The sequence below is a fragment of the Hyperoodon ampullatus genome (genome assembly GCF_949752795.1).
Source record: "Hyperoodon ampullatus genome assembly, chromosome: 4".
Taxonomy (NCBI): domain Eukaryota; kingdom Metazoa; phylum Chordata; class Mammalia; order Artiodactyla; family Ziphiidae; genus Hyperoodon; species Hyperoodon ampullatus.
In genome coordinates, this window is record NC_136917.1 from 83,876,755 (window position 1) to 83,899,169 (window position 22,415).

A 22,415-nucleotide genomic window follows, 5' to 3' on the forward strand; every position below is an offset into this window, starting at 1 on the left:
ATCAGAATTCGGAAATGGTTTCCATTGGACCAAAATCATAAAGGCAGCAGTGCCGTACTTCCTTCAGAGGCTATCTGGAGAATCCGTTTCCTTGCTTTTTTCCAGCTTTTAGAGTCTAACTGCATTCCTTGGCTCATGGCCTCTTCCTCCATCTTTGTGCAAGCAGCACAATATCTCTCTCTGACTCCGACCCCCTTTCTGTCTTCACATATCCTTCTCTGACTCTGACTTTTCTGTCTCCTTCTTATAAAACCCGGTGATTACAGTAAGTCCACCCATATATAATCCCGGAAAATTTGCCCATATTAAGATCCTTTACTTGTTCACATCTGCAAAGTCCCTTTAGCCTTGTAAGGTAACATATTCACTGGTCTCCAGGATTAGGACATGGACATCTTTGTGGGGCCACTGTTCTGTCTACTATAGGCATACACATACAGGTCTTCATTTGTTTTCAGACATACACATAGAGTTCCTTGTTTTAAGCTGAAGTGTTTTTTTTTAAGTTGTATTTTTGTGAATGAATGTTACTTTTTTGGGTAAATTCAGATTTTCATTTACCGGATTTGTTTATAGTATGGTATACAGTGGTGACTAAGATAGTAAGCAGATATCCAATGAAGAATATTGAAATATATATTCCACTAGCTATTTTTAGATTCTTGGTTTTATTATCATTAATTAAATGATAAATTATCTGTCAGTATATTAGCTACTTCTGACATTGTTTATAATAGAAACTGAGAAACGTTAAAGCAACGTGACTTTGTACCTTTTAGTCTTGTTATCGTACCATTTCAGTGGGTACTCTATCCAAGTCTCATCTTCCTCACACTGTGAAGATAGCTAGCCACAATGTAGCTCCAGTCCATATTTGTGCCCTTAACTCCAATTTTCTCAGCAAGGTGTGACTCCCATAGACTCTATATCAATCTTTTGAACCCAAACTTGCCTCTGAATTGTAGGTAATTTGTATCTTAGCATTGGTCCCCTGTGAGTCAGAATTTTGAGACAAGGCCTTGTGCGAAATACTTGCTTTGGGAAGTGATCCAGGAACAGGAGTAGTGGCTTAGAAAGTGTTAAATAGCAAAGAGGGACAGCCAGTATAAGTATGTGTTCTCAAGTTGGTCACCACTTTGGATAATTTGGAAAGTCCTGAAAGCTGAGACTTTTAAAGAAGCCATATAAAATTGTCCATCTAAGGAAAAAAATTGTATTTACTAGCTCCCATTCCCCTTTAGTCAAGGATTGTCCCATCAAGTGTTCACTCTTTTATAGGCTGTATATGCATGAATGCTGGGGACCCACACTGGGGTGTCACTGAGACTAGAACAGAAAGCAAAAGGATACCTGACAGCCGTTGTGCTGTCAGTTTATATCTTGCAGTGAGCTGACTGATGCGGCAATGACTAGAGTTAAAGTGAGCCAAGAGAATGTAAGATGAGACACAAACGTCTGATTTATTTGTATATGGATCCTATTTCCCCTTCCTACTGGAATACTACCCATTTGCTAGTTAATAAGATGCTTGAGAATAAGGAACATGTCAATTTATATTTCCCCCTGTGTTGTAGAGCTGCTGTGACAGAGTACCACACACTTGTGGCTTAAAATCATAGAAATGTATTCTGTCACAGTTCTGGAGGCTGGAAGTACAAAATCAGAGCATCAGCAAAGTTGATTCCTTTTGGAGACTCTGAGAGAGCATCTGTTCCATGCCTTTCTCTCTGGCTTGTGGTGGTTGCTGGCAGTCTTCGGCATTCCTTGGTTTGCAGCTGCCTCACTCCAGTCTCTGCCTCCATTGTCACTTGGCATTTTTCCTGTGTCTCTGTGTTCATTTCCTCCCGTGGCCTTGTTTTAAGTGTACCAGTCATTGGATTTAGGGCCCACCCTAATCCAGTAAGACTTTATCTTAACTTGATTACAGATGCAAAGACCCTGTTTCCAAATGAGGTCACTTTTCACAGGTACCAGAGATTAGCTACCTGTGACTCAATGTATCATTTTGGGAAACACAATTCAACCCACAAAAATCTCCTTATAATATTTGCACGGTGTCTTGTGAATAATAAGTTCTCAAATGTTTGTCGATTTGAATTGCATAGAGAGAAATACATCATCTTACTCTTTTAATGGGAAAGTCATCCTGGACATTCTCTGAATTTGTGCCCTCTTTTTTCTCTTCTTTGCTCTCCATGGCTGTTTATTCTTGCACGTATTTATCTTTTTGTGGCTGTCACTGAGTAAAGCATTTTGGGAATTACAAATGCTAAGTATTAGATACAAACCTTGTCTTAAAGGTAGAAAACAAAACTTGCCAAAGTAAAGTGGAATAATTAGAGAACAGTTAAGCCAAGTTGTATAGTATTTACTGTACAATCAGCAGGAAGACTCATTACTGGCTGTAGGAGACAGGAAGGTTTTATGTAAGGCAACAGAATTGGGCCTTAAAGGATAGCAAAGCAGAGGGGAAAAGGATGGGGCATTCAAAAAAGGAGATGAATTATGAGCAGAAGTACAAAATAGTTTGTATGGAATGGTGAAGAGAGAATTACTTAAGGAGAAGGGTTATACTGGAACTTGATAGAAAATAAGTTTGGAACATAGACTGGTATCGGGTACACCAGGTCATGAAAGCCATGTAGAGGTAGTATTACATGGTCTCAGGAGCATGAGCATTGGGAACAAATATGAGTTTGAATCCTGGCTTAGCCACATTGTCTGTGTTTTTACGAAAATTATTTGCCATTTTGAAAGCCCAGCTTCCTTAACTCTACAATGGGAAGTGATACCTACCTCACAGTTGTGAAGATTAAATTACATATATATTAATATATGGTATTATTAATATATAAGTATATAAGGTATATAATATATAAGGTATTATTAATATATAAGTATTACATGACATATTGTAAATATGCAATAAATGGTAGGCTTTCTAAATTTCACCTATCAAGTACAAAAATTAACAGATATGCAGAGGATTTAAATAATATGCTACAGTCAGTAAATAGGTATATAACTTGGAGAACTTTGTACACTTTTTCTTTTTTTTTAATTTCAGTGAGATATTTATGAAAATTAGTCATGTTCCTGACTACAAGGCAAACCTTAAAAAATTCAAAATGGTAGCATTTGTAGGCAACAATCTCCAATCAATCTAATAAACAGTAAATCAATGGCAATAAAAAGATGACTTACAAGTCATCTTACACACCTAATAATTGAGAAGAATCTTTTAAGTATCCCTGAGTCAAAGAAGAAATCAATATTAAAATTATGAATTTTCAAGAAATAGAGACGGAAGCATTTTATACTAAAACCTATGAAACATGGCTAAAGCTGTATTGAGAAGAAAATTAGTACCTTAGGGACTTCCCTGCTGGTGCAGTGGTTAAGAATCCGCCTGCCAATGCACAGCACACGGGTTCAAGCCCTGGTCCGGGAAGATCCCACAAGCCGCAGAGCAACTAAGCCCATGTGCCACAACTACTGAGCCTGCTCTCTAGAGCCCACGAGCCACAACTACTGAGCCCATGTGCCACAACTACTGAAGCCCACACGCCTAGAGCCCGTGCCCTGCAACAAGAGAAGCCACCGTAATGAGAAGCCCACGGACTGCAACCAAGAGTGGCCCCCGCTGGCCGCAACTAGAGAAAGCCTGCGTGCAGCAACAAAGACCCAACGCAGCCAAAAATAAATAAATTTATAAAAAACAAAGAAAAGGTTGGAATACTTTGTTCCTCAAATGTTTGGTAGAACGTGTCTGTAAAACCATTTGAATCTGGTATTTTTTGTGTTAGGAGAAGGAAAAGGGAAATATTTAACTACTGCTCCAGTTTTTCAGTTGTTGCAGAACTTTTAAGATTTTCTTTTTCTTCTTGAGTCAGTTCCCCCCACCTTTGAATTTTGTTCATTTTAAATGTTTGGGCTCTTCTCTCTCTCTAATCATAATCAGTCTTTTCGAAAAAACAACTTTTTGCTCTGATCTTCAGACTTTACACAAAGATATACAATGAAAAGGAAAGCTGCTTCTCAGCAGACCTGAGACCATTTTTTCCAGAGGCAATGACTGTACTTTTGTATATCCTTTCAAATACATTTTTATCTTTATACAATCCTTTTATTTTTTACTAGAACAAGATGGCCAGTATGAGGCATAGTGATCTGTACTCTTTTTTTGTTTTCTCCCCCTTTTTTCGGTTTGTTTTTACATCAACCTCATTCTTTTTAATGCCAATGTAATATTCTACTGCATGGATGTATCCTATTTATTTAAAAGTAGTTAAGCTTTTATACCAAGTAAAAACTTCCGCATTTGTTTAAAAGAACCTAAGAACCTGATCAGTCACTCCTAGTCTAGTAATAGACATCATCACTTCAGAGCTCCGACAGGCCCTCCATGTGCCTTACCCATTAACTAATCAGTTAAAATTAAAATGTTCACTTGCTCCATAATAGCCTCCTTGGAAGCAGGTATATTCCATTTAAGTATCTTTAGTTAAAAACAGAACTGTTTCCATGATTTATTTTATTTTATTTTATTTTTTTTTGTGGTACGCGGGCCTCTCACTGTTGTGGCCTCTCCCGTTGCGGAGCACAGGCTCCGGATGCGCAAGGCTCAGCGGCCATGGCTCACGGACCCAGCCACTCCACGGCATGTGGGATCTTCCCAGACCGGGACACGAACCCGTGTCCCCTGCATCGGCAGGCGGACTCTCAACCACTGCGCCACCAGGGAAGCCCTGTTTCCATGATTTAAATGCCACGTAATGTTCTTAAACATTTAAATCCCTGTTTCTTTTGTAATTTACCCTGGTGTGTAATACAAGGAAGGGTACAGTTTTGTCTGTTTCCTCATGGCTGTCCAGTTTCCATTGCCGTTTATTTAAAGTTCATCTTTTCACTTGTGTTTGAGGTGCTACCTTTATTATGAGTAAATTTACATATATTTACTTCTGGAATTTAAAAAAAATGTGTTCCCTTGGTTGATCTATTCATCTGCCAATATCATAGCTCTTTTTTTTTCTTTTAAATTTTATTTATTTTTTTGGCTAAATTGGGTCTTCGTTGCTGTGCACAGGCTTTCTCTAGTTGTGGCGAGTGAGGGCTACTCTTCATTGCAGTGTGTAGGTTTCTCATTGTGGTGGCTTCTCTTGCTGTGGAGCACGGGCTCTAGGCGTGCAGGCTTCGGTAGCTGCAGCACGTGGACTCAGTAGTTGTGGCACACGGGCTTCAGTAGTTGTGGCGTGCGAGCTCAGTAGTTGTGGCTCTTGGGCTCTAGAGCGCAGGCTTAGTAGTTGTGGCGCACGGACTTAGTCGCTCCGCGGCATGTGGGATCTTCCCGGACCAGGGCTTGAACCCATGTCCCCTGCATTGGCAGGCAGATTCTTAACCACTGCACCACCAGGGAAGTCCTATTATGGCTTTTAAAAGCCTTTTTATTTTTAAATAACTTTGGCCTTACAAAAGAGTTGGAAAAATAATAGAGAGTTCCCATGTACCCTTCACTTAGCTTCTCCTAATGTTAACATCTTACATATCCATAGTATAATGATCAGAACTAAGAAATTAACTTACTGTACAGTACAGTTAACTTCATACTATTTTACTTATAATGGCTTTGTACAGTAATTTAGTATGTGGTAGGTGTACTCCTGCTCTTCTCTTTTCATGTTTTCCCTTTTTTGCTTGTTTTTTTTTTCAGTTTTCTAGCTGCAGAAAACAAAATAAAAACCAGTCTTATATAATATTTATATTGGGATCATGTAAAATTTATAAATTAACTTAGGGAGAAATGACATCTTTATGATACTGAATCTTTATGTACACAAACAAGGTATGTCTTTCCATTTGTTGAAATGTACCTTTGTGTCTTTCAGAAGCGTTTTTTAGTTTTCTCATAATATGTTTTGGACTCTTTGTTCGGTTTATGCCTGTGTTCTTTTTGTTTTTGTTTTTTTTGTTTGTTTTTTTTTGCCTGTGTTTTTTTGATTGTAAATAAGATCTTTTCTTCCATTTCATCTTCTATCTGGTTTCTCTTTGCACATATAAAGGAAAGGCTTCTGTATATTTTGTACTACCCTAAATTACTAGACTATCTTGTTGTGGTAATATTTAGTTGATTCTTTTGGATATTCTAGGTATATAATTATATCATCTGCCAATAGTATTCCTTTCTAATTTCATTCTTTTTTTTTTTTTTGCGGTACGCGGGCCTCTCACTGTTGTGGCCTCTCCCGTTGCGGAGCACAGGCTCCGGACGCACAGGCCCAGCGGCCATGGCTCACGGGCCCAGCCACTCCACGGCATGTGGGATCCTCCCGGACCGGGGCACGAACCCGCGTCCCCTGCATCGGCAGGCGGACTCTCAACCACTGTGCCACCAGGGAAGCCCTAATTTCATTCTTTAATTGTGTTGACTGGTACAATGAGTAAGAGTGGTAAAAATGGGCTTTCCCTTAGTTTAGCAATCTAGTATACCCAGTGTTTCCATATTCTGTGGTACTGGCTTTGGGCTGCTATATATTGTGTTAATAAAAAAAGTGTCCTATTATATTGAGTATTTTCAACAAAACTGGACATTGAATTTGTAAAGCATCTTTTCATCACCTTTGGCATGATAATATTTTTCTTCTGTGTAGACCTATTAATATGTTGAATAATGTCGATTTTATAATAGTGATTTTTGTTGTAAATTTTAGATTTTCCATCTCTTTTTGTTCTTAGTTTTGATAAATTACATTTTCTAGTAAATTTTCTATTTCATTTAGTTTTCAAATTTATTTACATAGAATTGAGCAAAGTAGTCTTTTATAACTCTTTTGGTTTCTTCTCTTTCTATTGGTATTTTCCTCTTTTTTCATTACCATCTAATAGTACTGGCAAATACATCTTTTTTTAATTCATTAAAACAAAACAATAAAAGCAGTTTAACTAATTTTTAAAAAAGTGATCCCAAACTTCTTAAATTATAATAAAGAATCCTTCAGATTTAATTCTAATTGAATCCTTCAGATTTAATTCTAATTGCCTGCCTAAACTTTTCTGCCTCCTTGCATTAATTTCTTAGGATACTTGTAAATTTGTTTTCCGGTCAACACTTGGATAAAAATCTAAATAACAGTCCTTTTGCTTTCTTCTCCCCTACCCTACTCTTAAGGGGTGAGGATCTGTTTACTGGGTATCCTTACTGAAAAACAAATTTAGATCTTTGTATATTCTCAGTAGCGTGAAAGATTCAGAGTTTTTCCCCATTTCATGTGATAAATTTTGATATTTTTAATGATGCTGAGTGACTTTCATTTAAGATATATTTGGTATGAAATTCATGTGATTGTATAAAAGGCATTCTAAAATAAATTTATGATTTCTTAAATTTTTCAGTAAGCAGTTTTGACTTAGGGATGGCTGCAACATCCTGCAAGGATATAAGGCAAAGTATTACTCCATGAAACGTCTTATTTTTCCTGTAAAATTGTATGAAAGCACCCTGCTTTCTAAAGCAGAAATGACTTAAATGATTTGATTCTGGAGGGGGGAAAAAGGTGATCGAATTTTTTTTTTAATATTTATTTATTTATTTGGCTGTGCTGGGCCTCAGTTGCAGCATGCGGGATCTATTTCCCTGACCAGGGATCGAACCCTGACCCCCTGCATTGGGAGCGTGGAGTCTTAACCACTGGACCACCAGGGAAGTCCCATGATTAAATGTTTTAATTGTCCATCTGAAGGGCTGAATTCTTTTCCTTCCAGTGAAGAGCACTTTTAGTAGTCTTGTGTTCATTTTGCCCATCTGGTTCTTTTTGTGATTGTGTGAGGTTATAACCTCTGTGTCTTAGCGTACTTCTGTGTACTTTGCTCTTTCTCTGTGTTATTACCTTTTCTCTTATTTTATTATTTTAGTGGAAAATTACCTGTTAGGATTTTATTTGAAATGAAGAATTTTAGGGCTTACATTATTAAATACTGTCAGATCCCCATTTCTGTCACATGGTTTTTAATGTGCTACCTCTTTCCAGACCTGCTTATTAGAGGTATGGTGTAAAACAGTTAAGTGACCCCACCTATGAATTTCTCCCTTGTTTTTGAGACATCTCTGTCCTTTTCAAGAGGGTGAATTATTCTTCACTTCTTGTCCATTGGTTGGGGGACTGGGGCTTACAACAATAGATCAACAGTAGGTCTTACTAAGGAAGTTACGTTTCAAGTGTATTTTCGTAATATAACTTACACAGCACTTTTATTTTTCGACCCTCCTTTTGTTTCTTAATTCTAACAATATCCCTGTAAATTATATTAGAACAGGTAGTAAATGTCCATTGTACAAATGGTAAAATGAGTTTCAATGAAGGGGCAAAGGTAAAAACAGGACCAAGACTGAAATTAAGACCCAGATCTCCAAATACAAATCATTCTTTTCAGTAGTAAAGACTTTTGTGAGTGATCCCCACCTCCCAGGATTCTGTTTCCTCCTCAGGAGATGGTGGGTCGCACCAGGTTTATCATTGACTCTAGCCATTCACGAACAGATGAGACCTAAGTCCCTTGATTTCCCTTGTTAGGGACCTTCCAGTTGCTGAACCCCCAATATTGTCATGACTAGCCAGTGTTATAATTTGTCTGCCTTATTTTGTGTAGTGGATTTTTATTATAGAAACATTTTTTTTAATGTCCAGATCTTTAAGTATTGCTTGAGTACAAACTTCGTTATACTTTTTAGCTTTTAAATATAGGTAGAATTTTATTTATTCATAAGTGAGTTTGGGATTAAACTAAAAAGAGAATCTGGGTCTTTGAAACTTGGTTAGTCTGAACGTAACTCCTAGCATTCTCTAATTCTTCAGGCCAAGGACTTCTTATTACCAGGCTATCTTCTATATCTTTCTTTTCTCCCCTCTTCTTTCATAGTCATGTAATTAATAGCCAGGCTCTTCTTCACTTCTCTTTGACAGTCTCTACTCCTAAAGTCATCAGTTTTCTTTAAGTGTCTTTCAGCCTCAGTCTGAACACAGTGGGTCCCAAGATGCATATGCCATAGCATAGCCTGTTATATTCATCCTTTTGGATGAATGTATTAGAATTTATACTAGTAATTATTATCATCTTTCTATCCAAAAGATTTGAAGTCTCAATCTAAACTTATCCCTTGTGTCCATTTTGTTAATGACTGCCTTTTTAATGAGGCCTTCTTGGAACTTCATACTTCCCTATGGATAATGTTTAAGACTAGCCTTTTATCAATTGAAAAGTGGTAGAATGCAATATCTAATCTCATTAATCCATTCTGGCTTTAAAATCATGTGACTATTGGACAAAATCCAGAAATAAATTAATATTACCAATATAAATAAATTTCTTATCAATGATTATATTTCCTAAGTCTTGCCATTTAAAATATCTTTAAAACCTTCTAAAAAATTCTAACCTGATAGAAATCTCATCCACCTGTGAAAAGACAAATGTTTTCAAACACTACTGAAGTTCTCTTCTATTTTAGTCCTATCTGTCTTTAATTAAGACCCCAGTATTTCATCCTCTTAGAAAGATGCTGCTACTTGCACAATATTGTTTTGAGATGGAAACTACTACATAAACACAATTCTTCTTATTAAGTGTCTCCAGGGTTTTGTATCTTTATCCCTTTCTTTGTAAACAAGCAGCCACTATATTTTTAGTAGTGAATTTCAAAATCCTTTTTAACCTTATAGGTCCAAGGGTAGCCAAGGATGGCTGCAGCTTCATATGATCAGTTGTTAAAGCAAGTTGAGGCACTGAAGATGGAGAACTCAAATCTTCGACAAGAGCTAGAAGATAATTCCAATCATCTTACAAAACTGGAAACTGAGGCATCTAATATGAAGGTATCAAGACTGTGACTTTTAATTGTAGTTTATCCATTTTTATTCAGTACTCCTTTCTGTAAACTTGGGATTAGACACTTCACTTACTTAAAAGTGTGTTGTAAGTTAAGCAGTAATATGTAAACTCTTTCTTACAAAAGTTAACATTTATATTTTTAAACAAAATGTTTTGAATTCATCCAGCAAATCACATAAAGAAAATGATTGTAAAACCCCAGTGACTCATTAGTTAGTTCTTAGTTATTTTTAAGCTTAAAAATAAAAGGCCAACTTAACCGTCACTATAGTGAGGCTGGGTGTTCTGTGTAATTCATAGAAACTAGCCTCACAACCTTAGAATATATCTCAAGTATTAAATATTGCCATCATCCCCAACTCTCTCAGATCTTGTCTTCACTTAAGTGCTGCAATGATAGATGATCAAGAAAATCAGGGTGCCCTAGTGGGAAGAGTCCTGAACTGAAAGTCAGTACCTGGTCCTGTTCCTGGTTTTGCCATAAGCTAAACTACATGCTCTAGGGTACCCTTCTAGAATTAAGTTGCCTTATTTGGAAAATACAGTCATTGCACTAGCATAGATGGTTTCCATGACACCTTCACGCCCTGAAATTGGTTTCCCAAACATTGAAAAGCTGTGATAACCTCCACGAAAAGTTATAAAATATTAAGTCTGCACTGGGGAAAATATGTTCTAATTTCAAAATAATTAAGGTTAAAACTTTGTTTTAATTTCCAGCTACTTAGGTAGATTCTCCTTTCACTGAATTTAATAACTATATGGATTTGGAGATTCAACAAAACTGTTACCTCCTTCTCTTTTAAAAAATTCTTCCTGCTACGTGTTGTTTTTGTGCGTTGGCTATTTTAACATCTGGGTTTCTGACCCTTTCTTCCTGTCTGCTCACTACTCTTATTCCTTATTCATTTCCTAGTCTCTTCTAGTTCTTTTTCCATGCATTCTGAGGTCTCCCTTATTCTTGAAGCTTCTGTATATCACTGAAATATTTTTGCTCCTCTTTTTTTTTTTTTTTTTTTTTTGCGGTACGCGGGCCTCTCACTGCTGTGGCCACTCCCGCCGCAGAGCACAGGCTCCGGACGCGCAGGCCCAGCGGCCATGGCTCACGGGCCCAGCCGCTCCGCGGCACGTGGGATCCTCCCAGACCAGGGCACGAACCCGTATCCCCTGCATCGGCAGGCGGACTCTCAACCACTGCGCCACCAGGGAAGCCCTTTGCTCCTCTTTTACTTTTGTATTCATTATCATAACAGTTCAGCCTTTTACTCATATGAGCTTTTCTTTCTTTCTCTTTCTTTCTTTTTCTTTCTCTTTCTTTCTTTCTTTTCTTCCTTCCTTCCTTCCTTCCTTCCTTTCTTTCTTTCTTTCTTTGTCTCTCTCTCTTTCTTTCTCTCTCTCTTTCTCTCTTTCTCTTTCTTCCTCTCCCTGCCTCCCTCCCTCCCTCCCTCCCTATGTATCTATAAATCTTTTCCACTCTAATTGCCTATTTCTATGGCAATAGCAATCGACAGATCTCCAAGATGCCTACCTCAAGTCCTTTTGGAGATTAAGTAGACTATAAAGAAACATTTTGTCTCACCACAGAGTTTGGGTGACCTTAAAAACAGCTGACTCAATTACCTACTAGGTTAAAAGAGAATAGTCTGGTATTTTAACACAGATCAACATAAAATATCTAAAATTATTGTACATGGCATGTGGTTTTAAAAGTTTAAAGATAAAAAACTTAAAATTCTCAGCAGGACTACTCTTTCGTCTACTTCAGAAGTATACTTAGTAGGGAATTCTTCCTGGCATGCCTATCTCAATGTCTCTTTTGTGATGCAGAATTCTGAGGTCCCTTTTAAAAGTTGTTTTTTTTTTTTTTTAAACTACTTGAGCAAATTCAAAATTCATTTTTGGGAAACATTTTAACCTATCTTTAGATCCATCTCTATGTTGAAATGGAATGTCTCTCAGAGTAACAATACAAGTCAGACCCTTAAATTTCTACAGTGGAATATCAGGGTGACCTCTTAGCCATGTGGTATAATATACATCATGAATATTACTATTTAATATTAAATACTAATTAAATACTAATATTGTCTGATTTCAACTGTGAATTGATTATTACTCAGCAAGTGCTTTTACAGACATCCTTGCTAAGCCATCCACATATCTCTTCAGGATTGCGTGTATGTTATCATAGCAGTTATGCCCTTGTACTGAAGTTATTTATGTATCTCTCCTTTTAAGAGGCTTTATGATGTTAAAGAATAGGAACCATGACCTGTTTATTTTGTCTAGAATATCGATTTGTGAAAAGACACTTGGAAACATTGGCACTTCCTACATTGGATTAAAGTTAATCCAAAACAATGGTTATTTCTCAAAAAATCACTTATTAGACTTTGGAATACATCATATGGTCTTGAATTATGTTTCCTGATCATTAACATATTTACCCTATGGAAGGCAAGTTGTGTCTCCTCCAACTAGGTATCTCAGGATTTCTGAAGTTTATGCAGTAGTACCATCTAGTGGCAAAAGAGAATACTGCTTTGCTATTGATTACATGTCATTGAAACTATAAAAATATTTTGTGTGTGTGTGTCAGGAAATATGTGTACAACAGTTAGGGAAATGTGAACACTGTATATTTGAGAATATTAAGGAAATGCTTATTTTTTAAGTATAATGATGGCATTGTGGTTGTGCTTAGAAAGAATCCCTGTGTAAATATACATACCGAATTTTTTTACAGAAGAAACAGTGTGAGATTTGTTTTTCAGATAAATTTGGGTTGTGGGGGAATGGAGAAAATGGTTATGGGTATAGATGAAAGAAGCACATGAGTTGATAGTTACTGAAGTAAGATGTGAGGATACATAGGAGTTTGTTATATTGTTCTCTACATTTATGTATATACTTGACATTTCTGTAATTAAAATAAAATACAGATTTTGTGGGATATAGATCAGATAAATGCAGCAATTGCAGCTAAGTAAGAGAAATTATGTACTATATTTTTTACTCCAGGGCTAGAAATGAACGTGATTTACTTTAAAATGTTGAGCATAGCAACAAGGTAAATATGGTGAGTTGTGAAGCATTTAAACTGATATATGGCATGGTATAGAAAAAATTATCTTTGGGTAAAATATTAATCAACCATTTTTATCTTTTTTGTATTTTAGCAAAGTGAAATATTTATAACTTGCTCTGTAAACTATAAAACCATACATGGAAAGCATCTTTTATTCTCAGAGTATAAGAAAAAATGAGAAGTAGAAATTCAAATTGGCACATTTCATAATTTATTTTGAAGATTTAATTACCAAGTATACTTTTATCTGGTAATGGAAAGAATAAATAACTATGATATATTGAGAAAAACAGAAGTGGGTCAAGCAGAAACCCCCTTGAAATGACACAGTTGCTCATTGATAAATATTTCCTATTTACTGATATGACCACAGCATATTTTGTCTCTAATAATTAAGTCTCTGATGTTTTTAAAATCTTAAAATGTTTTGTAAAATAATGTGATTATGTAATGTAACTAAGTAATTTTTTAAAACCAAACTTCCAGAATTTATAAATACAAATGAATATTCTCTCCTTTAAATTTTACATATTAATTAAAAAAGCTGTCGTTTCTCAAAACATTTTTTGAAATATTTTATTTGGAATCGCTTTGCAGTTGTGTTGCATTTTCTCTTAAAAACTCTTTGAAATTGAGGACTTCTTTTAGGTTGTATGCAGCATGCAGCCCCAGGCCATCATTCAGTACTACTGCAGCAACTAGAAAACACTGGATAAAAAATAAAAATTGTACTTTTAAAGACATTGGAGAACTGTGAAATCATCAAGGACTGTATTAACTAAAATTCCTAAGAGGAAAGACCCCTTTCTAGATGAGCTGAGATCACTGGTAATTTTCTTCCCCAGGGGTATTTCCTATTTCTAGGGACAGACTGATAATTCATCACTGGCACAGGACTCTACTGGAGGAAAGAAACTGTTGGAGGTCTTGGCAAACATGTGGGCAGATGTGAAGTATTGATATTTAGAGGAGCTCCAAATTTATGGCTAGTTTTCCCAAATTTTCTCCAAATGCATGGGGCATTGGCTGAGTTTTGCTGTGGGGAAGGATGCTGGGGATGGACTATGGAGGCAGGATGTTAGGAGGCCATGTCCTGCTAGAGGAATACTCATACAACAGGTCTCCTCAGTCTAAGTGTAGAGGAGAGAGACATTCAAGGAACTTGGCAAACCAAATCAGATATGAAGTTCACTTAAACTGCAACTGCAACCTATTTTCAGTTATTGAATGAAGGAAATCAGACCCCAATGGTGGAAAGGGCAAACTCTTTGAGGCAAAATCTGATCTGAAGTCTTTATTGTTCTTGTATACATAATGACTAGCATGCAGTTAAAAGTTACAAGAAATGCAAAGAAATAGGAAAATGACTGATAATCAAAAGAACAAATAGAAAATAGAAGCAAATCCCAAGATGATCCATGTGTTGTAATTAGTAGTCAAAGATTTTAACATAATTTAAATGTTTTGAAAAAAAAGAAAAGGTTGGATTAAATGGATGAAAAATCAGAAAATCTTGACAGAATTGGAATCTGTAATTAAGAAGAATCATATAGATATTCTATAACTGAAATATTTTTGACATTAACTTATTGGATGGGCTTGACCACAGGTTAAACACAGGATTAATGAACTAGTGATAAGATAGAATTAGTGAACATGTAGAAAGGTCAATAGAAAAATATCCAACTGAAGCACAGAAGAGGAAGAAAAAATGGAAAACAAAAAGAGTATGTAAGAGTTATGAGGGACACAGGCAAATAGGTAAAGGCAAATATAATTAAAGTCTTAGAAGGGGCAGGGAAAGAGAAAGGAGCAAAAGTAATATTTAAAGATGTAGTGGCTGAGAATTAATGTAAAGCTATTGTAAAGTTATTAAGACAATGTGGTAATTAGAGTAGATTGGTAGACTAAAGCAATGGAGTTGAGAAAAATACCTACATATATATGGTCACCTGATTTATGATCCAGGCATCCCGGCAGATCAGTGGGGAAAGGCTGTTCTTTTCAATAAATGGTGCAGAGGCACCATTTATGAAGGGAAAAAGAACCAAGAGCTCTACCTCAAATCATATGCAAAAAAGTAATTCAAGTAAATCATATGCAAAAAATGTAAATGTGAAGACAGAACAGTTTCCTTCTGGAGAAAACTTAGGGAATAGCTTCATCTCCTTAGAGTAGGCAAAGATTTCTTAAATAGAATACCAAAGTACTAAAAATTTATCAGTTGGACATCATTAAAATTGACAGCTTTTGTTCATCAAAAGACTCCATTATGTTTCTGGAAGAAAATATAGGATAATATCACTTTGACCTTCATGAAGGCAAAATTTCTTAGTGCACATAAAGCTCTAAACATAAAAGAAAAAAAGGTATAAAATGAATGTCATCAAATTTAAAACTTAAAGTCTTTTCAAAAGACTTCATTAAGAAAATGAAAAGGCAAGGCATAGACTGGAAGAAAATATTTGCAGTATGTGTATCTGATAAAGGACTTGGTTCAGAATATACAAAGAATTTTTACAAACCAATAATTTTAAAAGTCCAGTTTTTAAAATCTGGGCCAAAACTTGAAAAGACAATTCAAAAAGGAAGGTAAATGGTCAGTAAGCACATGTAAAGGGATCCTTTATCCTCAGGGAAGTGCAAATATCATTTCATTCCTACTCAAATCACTAAAATTTAAGACTGATCATGCCAAATGTGGAACATCAAGATGCTTATACATTGCTGGTAGGAGTATAAAATGGCACATCATCTTTGGAAAACCTTTCAGCAGTTTCTTTTAAAGTTAAACCCTATGACTTAGCGTTTAAACTTCCAGATATATACTCGAGAAGTGAGTGCATGTGTCCACCTGAAGATATGTGCAAAAATGTTCATAGTAGCATTCTTCATAGTAGCCTCCAAACTGGCAACAACCCAAATGTCCATCAAGAGGGAGAATAAAGGATAAATCAGTTGAGGTGCATTCATACAGTGGATAACTACATAGCATTAAAAAAAAATAGCTGATACATGCAACAGCATGAATAAATCTCATAGAAATTTTGGTGAGCAAAAAACGTGAGAGACACAAAAGACTGTATACTGTATGATTTCATTTATATGCAGTTCACAAGCATGCCAACTAATAGATACAGAAATCAGAATACTGGGTACCTCTGGGGAGTGAATATTGATTGGTAAGGGGCAAAAAGGAACCTTCTGAGATACTGGAAATGTTCTGTGTCTTCCCTGGGTAGTGATGGATACTTAGATTACATCAGAAACTTAATATTGGTGTACTTTTCATATGTATGTTGTATCTCAGTAAAGCAGAAAAAAAATTAGGGCTAATTTTTATCATGAAATAGCCATAAACTATTCACAACAAAGTAGTGAGTAATGTAGTCATGCTGGATGATGTCGTATTGAGGCAAGGTAACTGGATCTGACTATGAATTAATAATGTGTGCTTTTTTTTTCTTTGTTTTGGTGAGGTTCATAACTCAGAATGTACAAAAAATGTTTAATGGAACATATTGGAATGAGTAGCTTCCAAGGTGGCTGCTTTGAAAGTCTTAAAAAAAATTTTTTTTAAACCTTAAATTTCAATAGTTTTATTTACTTTTGTGGTTAGAGCTTTTATCAACAGACTTCTAACCACATGCACAGAAACTTAAAAAAACATATTACAAGCTGTGCGTATTTACTATTTTTAAAAATTAGGAAATATGGGCAAACGAAAAGAGATATCAAAATCACCCATTTAAAAAATGTTTTTAGGGCTTCCCTGGTGGCGCAGTGGTTGAGAGTCTGCCTGCCGATGCAGGGGATGTGGGTTCATGCCCCGGTCCAGGAAGATCCCACATGCCGCGGAGCGGCTGGGCCCGTGAGCCATGGCCGCTGAGCCTGCGCGTCCGGAGCCTGTGCTCCGCAACGGGAGAGGCCACAACAGTGAGAGGCCCGCGTACCGCAAAAAAAAAAAAAAGTTTTTAATACCAGCAGTAACCTTTGATAATGTGTATATTTTTCTCTCTGTGCATTTTATGCAGGCATGCATTTAATGGGATCATATATATTTTTTTTTTTTTGCAGTACACGGGCCTCTCACTGTTGTGGCCTCTCCCATTGTGGAGCACAGGCTCTGGACGCACAGGCCCAGCGGTCATGGCTCACGGGCCCAGCTGCTCCGCAGCATGTGGGATCTTCCCGGACCGGGGCACGAACCCACGTCCCCTGCATCGGCAGGCGGACTCTCAACCATTGCGCCACCAGGGAGGCCCGGGATCATATTTTGAAGCATGCTTTTTAATTTAATATAGTTATCTTTTCATGTCATTAAATATTTTATAATATTTTCATAGTTCTATAATATTCCATTGTATGACTAATGCCATAAATTTATTTAATCCTTTATTGTTGGACATGCAGGTTTACATAGCCTTTTAATTTCTATTGTTGGTGTTATTTTAATTTTTCTTTATTATTTTTTAACATGTTTTTTAAAAACTGTTAATGTGCCATTAGTTTTAAAAAATTAGGTATATGTCCTATGAGATGCCAAGGATTTCTTTTTCTTGTTGTTTTTGAACTTGTACCTTTTCTAAAAACAATATTTTTTTGTAATACCTGTTGTTTTAAAATTAGGAAACCAAAAACAAGCAAAAAAAATTGCTTGCAATTCTAACTTCCATAGAATACCACCGTTAACTCTTGATGATAGGCTTTGGAGAATAATCTTGTATAAAGAGAGACCTGATCAGAGCTGTGTTTTAAAAGGCTTACTCTGATAGTTCTGTGCAAGGTAGGACCATTTAGGAGTTCATTTTAGTAGTTTTGAGGTTAATAACCAGGATAGTGACAGTAAGAATAGAAAAGAGATGGCTATAAGAGAGATAATAGAGCTAGAATACAGAATTTGATAACTGATTGGGAAGATGAAGGAAGGGATGCTGAGGATTTGAGCCTGGAGGTACAAAAGAAGGCTACTGCCACTTAACTGAAGGAACACAAGGTGAAGAACAGGTTTTAGTGGCACAAAATGATAGTTCGGACATTTACATATGCAGTGCATATCATCCAGATGCACTGGATGTAAAGCATCTATCAGTCATACTGAGAAAGTGAGTCTGAAATTTGAAAGTGAGGTTAGAATTAGACATATAATTGGAAGTTATTTGAGAAAGGCAGTTGTTGAATTGTGAGACTGGGGATTATAAGAAATAGGGATAAGATTAAAGGATCATTGAAAGACTACAAGCAGCAGTGGATGGAAGGAGAATTGGGATTCTAAACACTGCAGGTAGCCTACAGTGGTAATCTCAAACTTTATGGAAGAGATGGTGTCCTAATGTTTATACTAAATGTTTTAGAGTAATCTACATTCGTTCGAGAAAGGCATCCATGTGCAAATTTATTTCCTATCCCACAGTTGTGATACACTCTGACATAATTTCTGAACGTGAATATCAGTCACCTCCATGTTCCCACGTCTACTTATCTAAGCCTTTTAACCTCCAACATGGTCTATTATTTGAAGGTCAGATCTTAAGGTCACAGGCTATTTCTTGTTGTTAACATAGGGATTCTTTTCTTAATGCTTATAATGTCACTGTCAAGGTAAACCAGTGAGGTTGTCTTTGCTACATTTACTCACTTTTTGACAGATTTCCTTTTCAATTTATTTATGGATCATTTTTCATATAGAGGAACACTGCCCATAGCTATAAGACTGTAAATGTTCAAATACACTGTTTTGCATTTGGAAACCTAGTTGGCCAACAAAAGATTTTGCTGTGAACTAGAATGGGATGCCTCAGAATATATAAATGTAAATGTATATAAATTATAGAAAAACTAGTAGAAGATGAAAGTTCCCAACCTTCTTTGACAAAAATTTATCAAGAGAAGGATTTAGATGGGAAAGGAAATAATGGATCAAAAGTCAGGAGACAATGAGCATACAGTCACTTAACTATCTGCTGATTATAAATCAGTGTACTAGTAGAATGTACATAAATGTAGTATATAAAGGCTTGCTGTTTATTGGGGTGTTAAATAAAACAGCATACTGTGTTAATCTGGTGTTTTTCATGGCCATGTTGGTATAAGCTTAAGAGACATGGATTTTAAACACATAACTAGCTTTTGTGCCTCAAGCAAGTCTTTGAGTCTCAGTTGATCTGTCTGAAAGATGAGAATGATCCACTTTGCTATATTATTTCAGAAGTTACAGATAATATATCTTAACTATATATATAATATATTGCATGGAGACTACCCATAATCACCATTATCACAAAATATCACTGTTGTTGGGCTATAATTTATTTTTCATAATTAATAATGGGTAATATATGTAGAGTACTTTACAATTTATGATACATTTTCAGATAGATCTGAAATAACTTTGTTCCCCGAGCAGACCTAAATGCCAAGAAACTTAGAAGCATGTCTTCAAAAAGTTATTTAGGGGACTTCCCTGGTGGCACAGTAGTTAAGAATCTGCCTGCCAATGCAGGGGACACGGGTTCGATCTCTGGTCCAGGAAGATCCCACATGCCATTGAGCAACTAAGCCTGTGAGCCACAACTACTGAGCCTGTGCTCTAGAGCCCACGAGCCACAACTACTGAGCCCGCACGTCACAACTACTGAGCCAGCGTGCCTAGAGCCTGTCTCTGCAACAAGAGAAGCCACCGCAATGAGAAGCCCACACGCAGCAACGAAGACCCAATGCAGCCAAAATTTTTTTTTTAAATTTAAAAAATAAAGTTGATGTTATTAAAAAAATTACTTAGAATTTTGTCATGTTAATATATTGTGTTCTTTTTTACAGGAAGTACTTAAACAACTACAAGGAAGTATTGAAGATGAAGCTATGGCTTCGTCTGGACAGATTGATTTATTAGAGCGTCTCAAAGGTAGATTTTTTAATTTATTTTTTTAACATCTTTATTGGAGTATACTTGCTTTACAATGGTGTGTTAGTTTCTGCTTTATAACAAAGTGAATCAGCTATACATATACATATATCAAAGGTAGACTTTTTAAAAGTGTTTTGAAGTAATTTTTTTAAGCTCCAGTTGTCAGCTTTAGGTGTATATATCCAAGTACAGCTTCTCTTGATTAGAATGTTGGTATTGGGTTTTCTTGGCTTTAAATAAACTATTTTAGATTCCTTCCTTGATAATTTTCAGCTCTTTCTAAAACTCATTGCTATTCTGCTAGTCACTAAATAGGCCTTTAATAAGCTGTATGCCACAGACTGGGTCCATTGCTTCATTTGAAGGAGTCAGTGACCTTCTTTGTTCCGTCCAGGATAGAAGTGCTTTATCTTCATATACATATGGCCTGATTTTTCGTGGGACTGTTTCTCTTATAGAACCAGGAGTCAGTGAATTTCTCTGAGTATCAGCATTTGTGCTAAGGATTTCTCCTGTTTCCTATATAAATTTGCTGCTCAATAACTGCCATAATTTAGTACTCCTACAGGCTTTATGTAATATATATAATGTATTTTCAATTATATTATAAAATGGCTTAAAATCAGAGCGCTAAAACATGAACCAAATATTTCATTTTTAAAAGATAGAAGCGCCGGGCACTGCCGAGGAGGGAGTCGTGGGGTGGCTCACTGTGCTGTGTGTAAAGTTTTCTCTGCGGGGGCTGAGTTTACATGACAAGTTATCTCTGGAGTTCAAGTGTGAGTTGAAACCAGCCTCAAGTTTCATCTGTCCTCACTGACCCGTGGATTTCTATGTGACCAGCTGTGTGGGTTACAGGCTCTAGGTGCTCCAACCAAGCGTCAGGGCTGTGCCTCTGAGGTGGGAGAGCTAAGTTCAGGACATTGGTCCACAAAAGACCTCCCAGCTCCACATAATATCAAACGGCAAAAATCTCCCAGAGATCTCCATCTCAACGCCAAGACCCAGCTCCACTCAGTGACCAGCAAGCTACAGTGCTGGACATCCTATACCAAACAACTAGCAAGACAGGAACACAACCTGACCCATTAGCAGAGAAACTGCCTAAAATCATAATAAGGCCACAGACACCCCAAAACACACCACCAGACGTGGACCTGCCCACTGGAAAGACAAGATCCAGCCTCATCCACCAGAACACAGGCACTAGTCCCCTCCACCAGGAAGCCTACACAACCCATTGAACCAACCTTAGCCACTGGGGGCAGACACCAAAAACAACAGGAACTACGAACCTGCAGCCTACAAAAAGGAGACCCCAAACACAGTAAGTTAAGCAAAATGAGAAGACAGAGAAATACACAGCAGATGAAGGAGCAAGGCAAAAACCTACCAGACCTAACAAATGAAGAGGAAATAGGCAGTCTACCTGAAAAAGAATTCAGAATAACGATAGTAAATATGATCCAAAATCTTGGAAATAGAATGGAGAAAATATAAGAAACGTTTAACAAGGACCTAGAAGAACTAAAGAGCAAACAAACAGTGATGAACAACACAAAAAATGAAATTAAAAATTCTCTAGAAGGAATCAATAGCAGAATAATTGAGGCAGAAGAACGGATAAGTGACCTGGAAGATAAAATAGTGGAAATAACTACTGCAGAGCAGAATAAAGAAAAAAGAAAGAAAAGAATTGAGGACAGTCTCAGAGACCTCTGGGATAACATTAAACACACCAACATTTGAATTATAGGGGTCCCAGAAGAAGAAGAGAAAAAGAAAGGGACTGAGAAAATATTTGAAGAGATTATAGTTGAAAACTTCCCTAATATGGGAAAGGAAATAGTTAATCAAGTCCAGGAAGCACAGAGAGTCCCATACAGGATAAATCCAAGGAGAAACACGCGAAGACACATATTAATCAAACTATCAGAAATTAAAGACAAAGAAAAAATATTAAAAGCAGGAAGGGAAAAGAAACAAATAACATACAAGGGAATCCCCATAAGGTCAACAGCTGATCTTTCATCAGAAACTCTGCAAGCCAGAAGGGAGTGGCAGGACATATTTAAAGTGATGAAAGGGAAAAACCTACAACCAAGATTACTCTACCCAGCAAGGATCTCATTCAGATTCAACAGAGAAATTAAAACCTCTATGATAAGCAAAAGCTAAGAGAATTCACCACCAAAGCAGCTTTACAACAAATGCTAAAGGAACTTCTCTAGGTAGGAAACACAAGAGAAGGAAAAGACCTACAATAACAAACCCAAAACAATTAAGAAAATGGTAATAGGAACATACATATTGATAATTACCTTAAATGTAAATGGATTAAATGCTCCAACCAAAAGACACAGACTGGCTGAATGGATACAAAAACAAGACCCATATATATGCTGTCTACAAGAGACCCACTTCAGACCTAGGGACACATACAGACTGAAAGTGAGGGGATGGAAAAAGATATTCCATGCAAATGGAAATCAAAACAAAGCTGGAGTAGCAATTCTCATATCAGATAAAATAGAGTTT

At 36.5% G+C, this 22,415-nt stretch overlaps 1 protein-coding gene across 17 annotated transcripts in view; it reads left to right on the plus strand.

Annotated features, from left to right (window-relative positions):
* Positions 1-22,415, plus strand: part of APC (APC regulator of WNT signaling pathway) — a gene marked incomplete at its 5' end in the record, with an annotated part of 138,502 nt that overhangs the window by 39,620 nt on the left and 76,467 nt on the right. For 8 of the 17 annotated variants that reach the window (XM_079702113.1, XM_079702115.1, XM_079702125.1 and 5 more), the window contains 2 exons: positions 9,732-9,866; positions 19,790-19,874. In XM_079702113.1, the coding sequence (XP_079558239.1) occupies positions 9,732-9,866; positions 19,790-19,874 (220 nt within the window). Of the gene's footprint in view, positions 1-9,716; positions 9,867-19,789; positions 19,875-22,415 lie in introns of those variants that run through there. The other 9 variants (XM_079702112.1, XM_079702121.1, XM_079702114.1 and 6 more) reach the window with 2 other exon arrangements.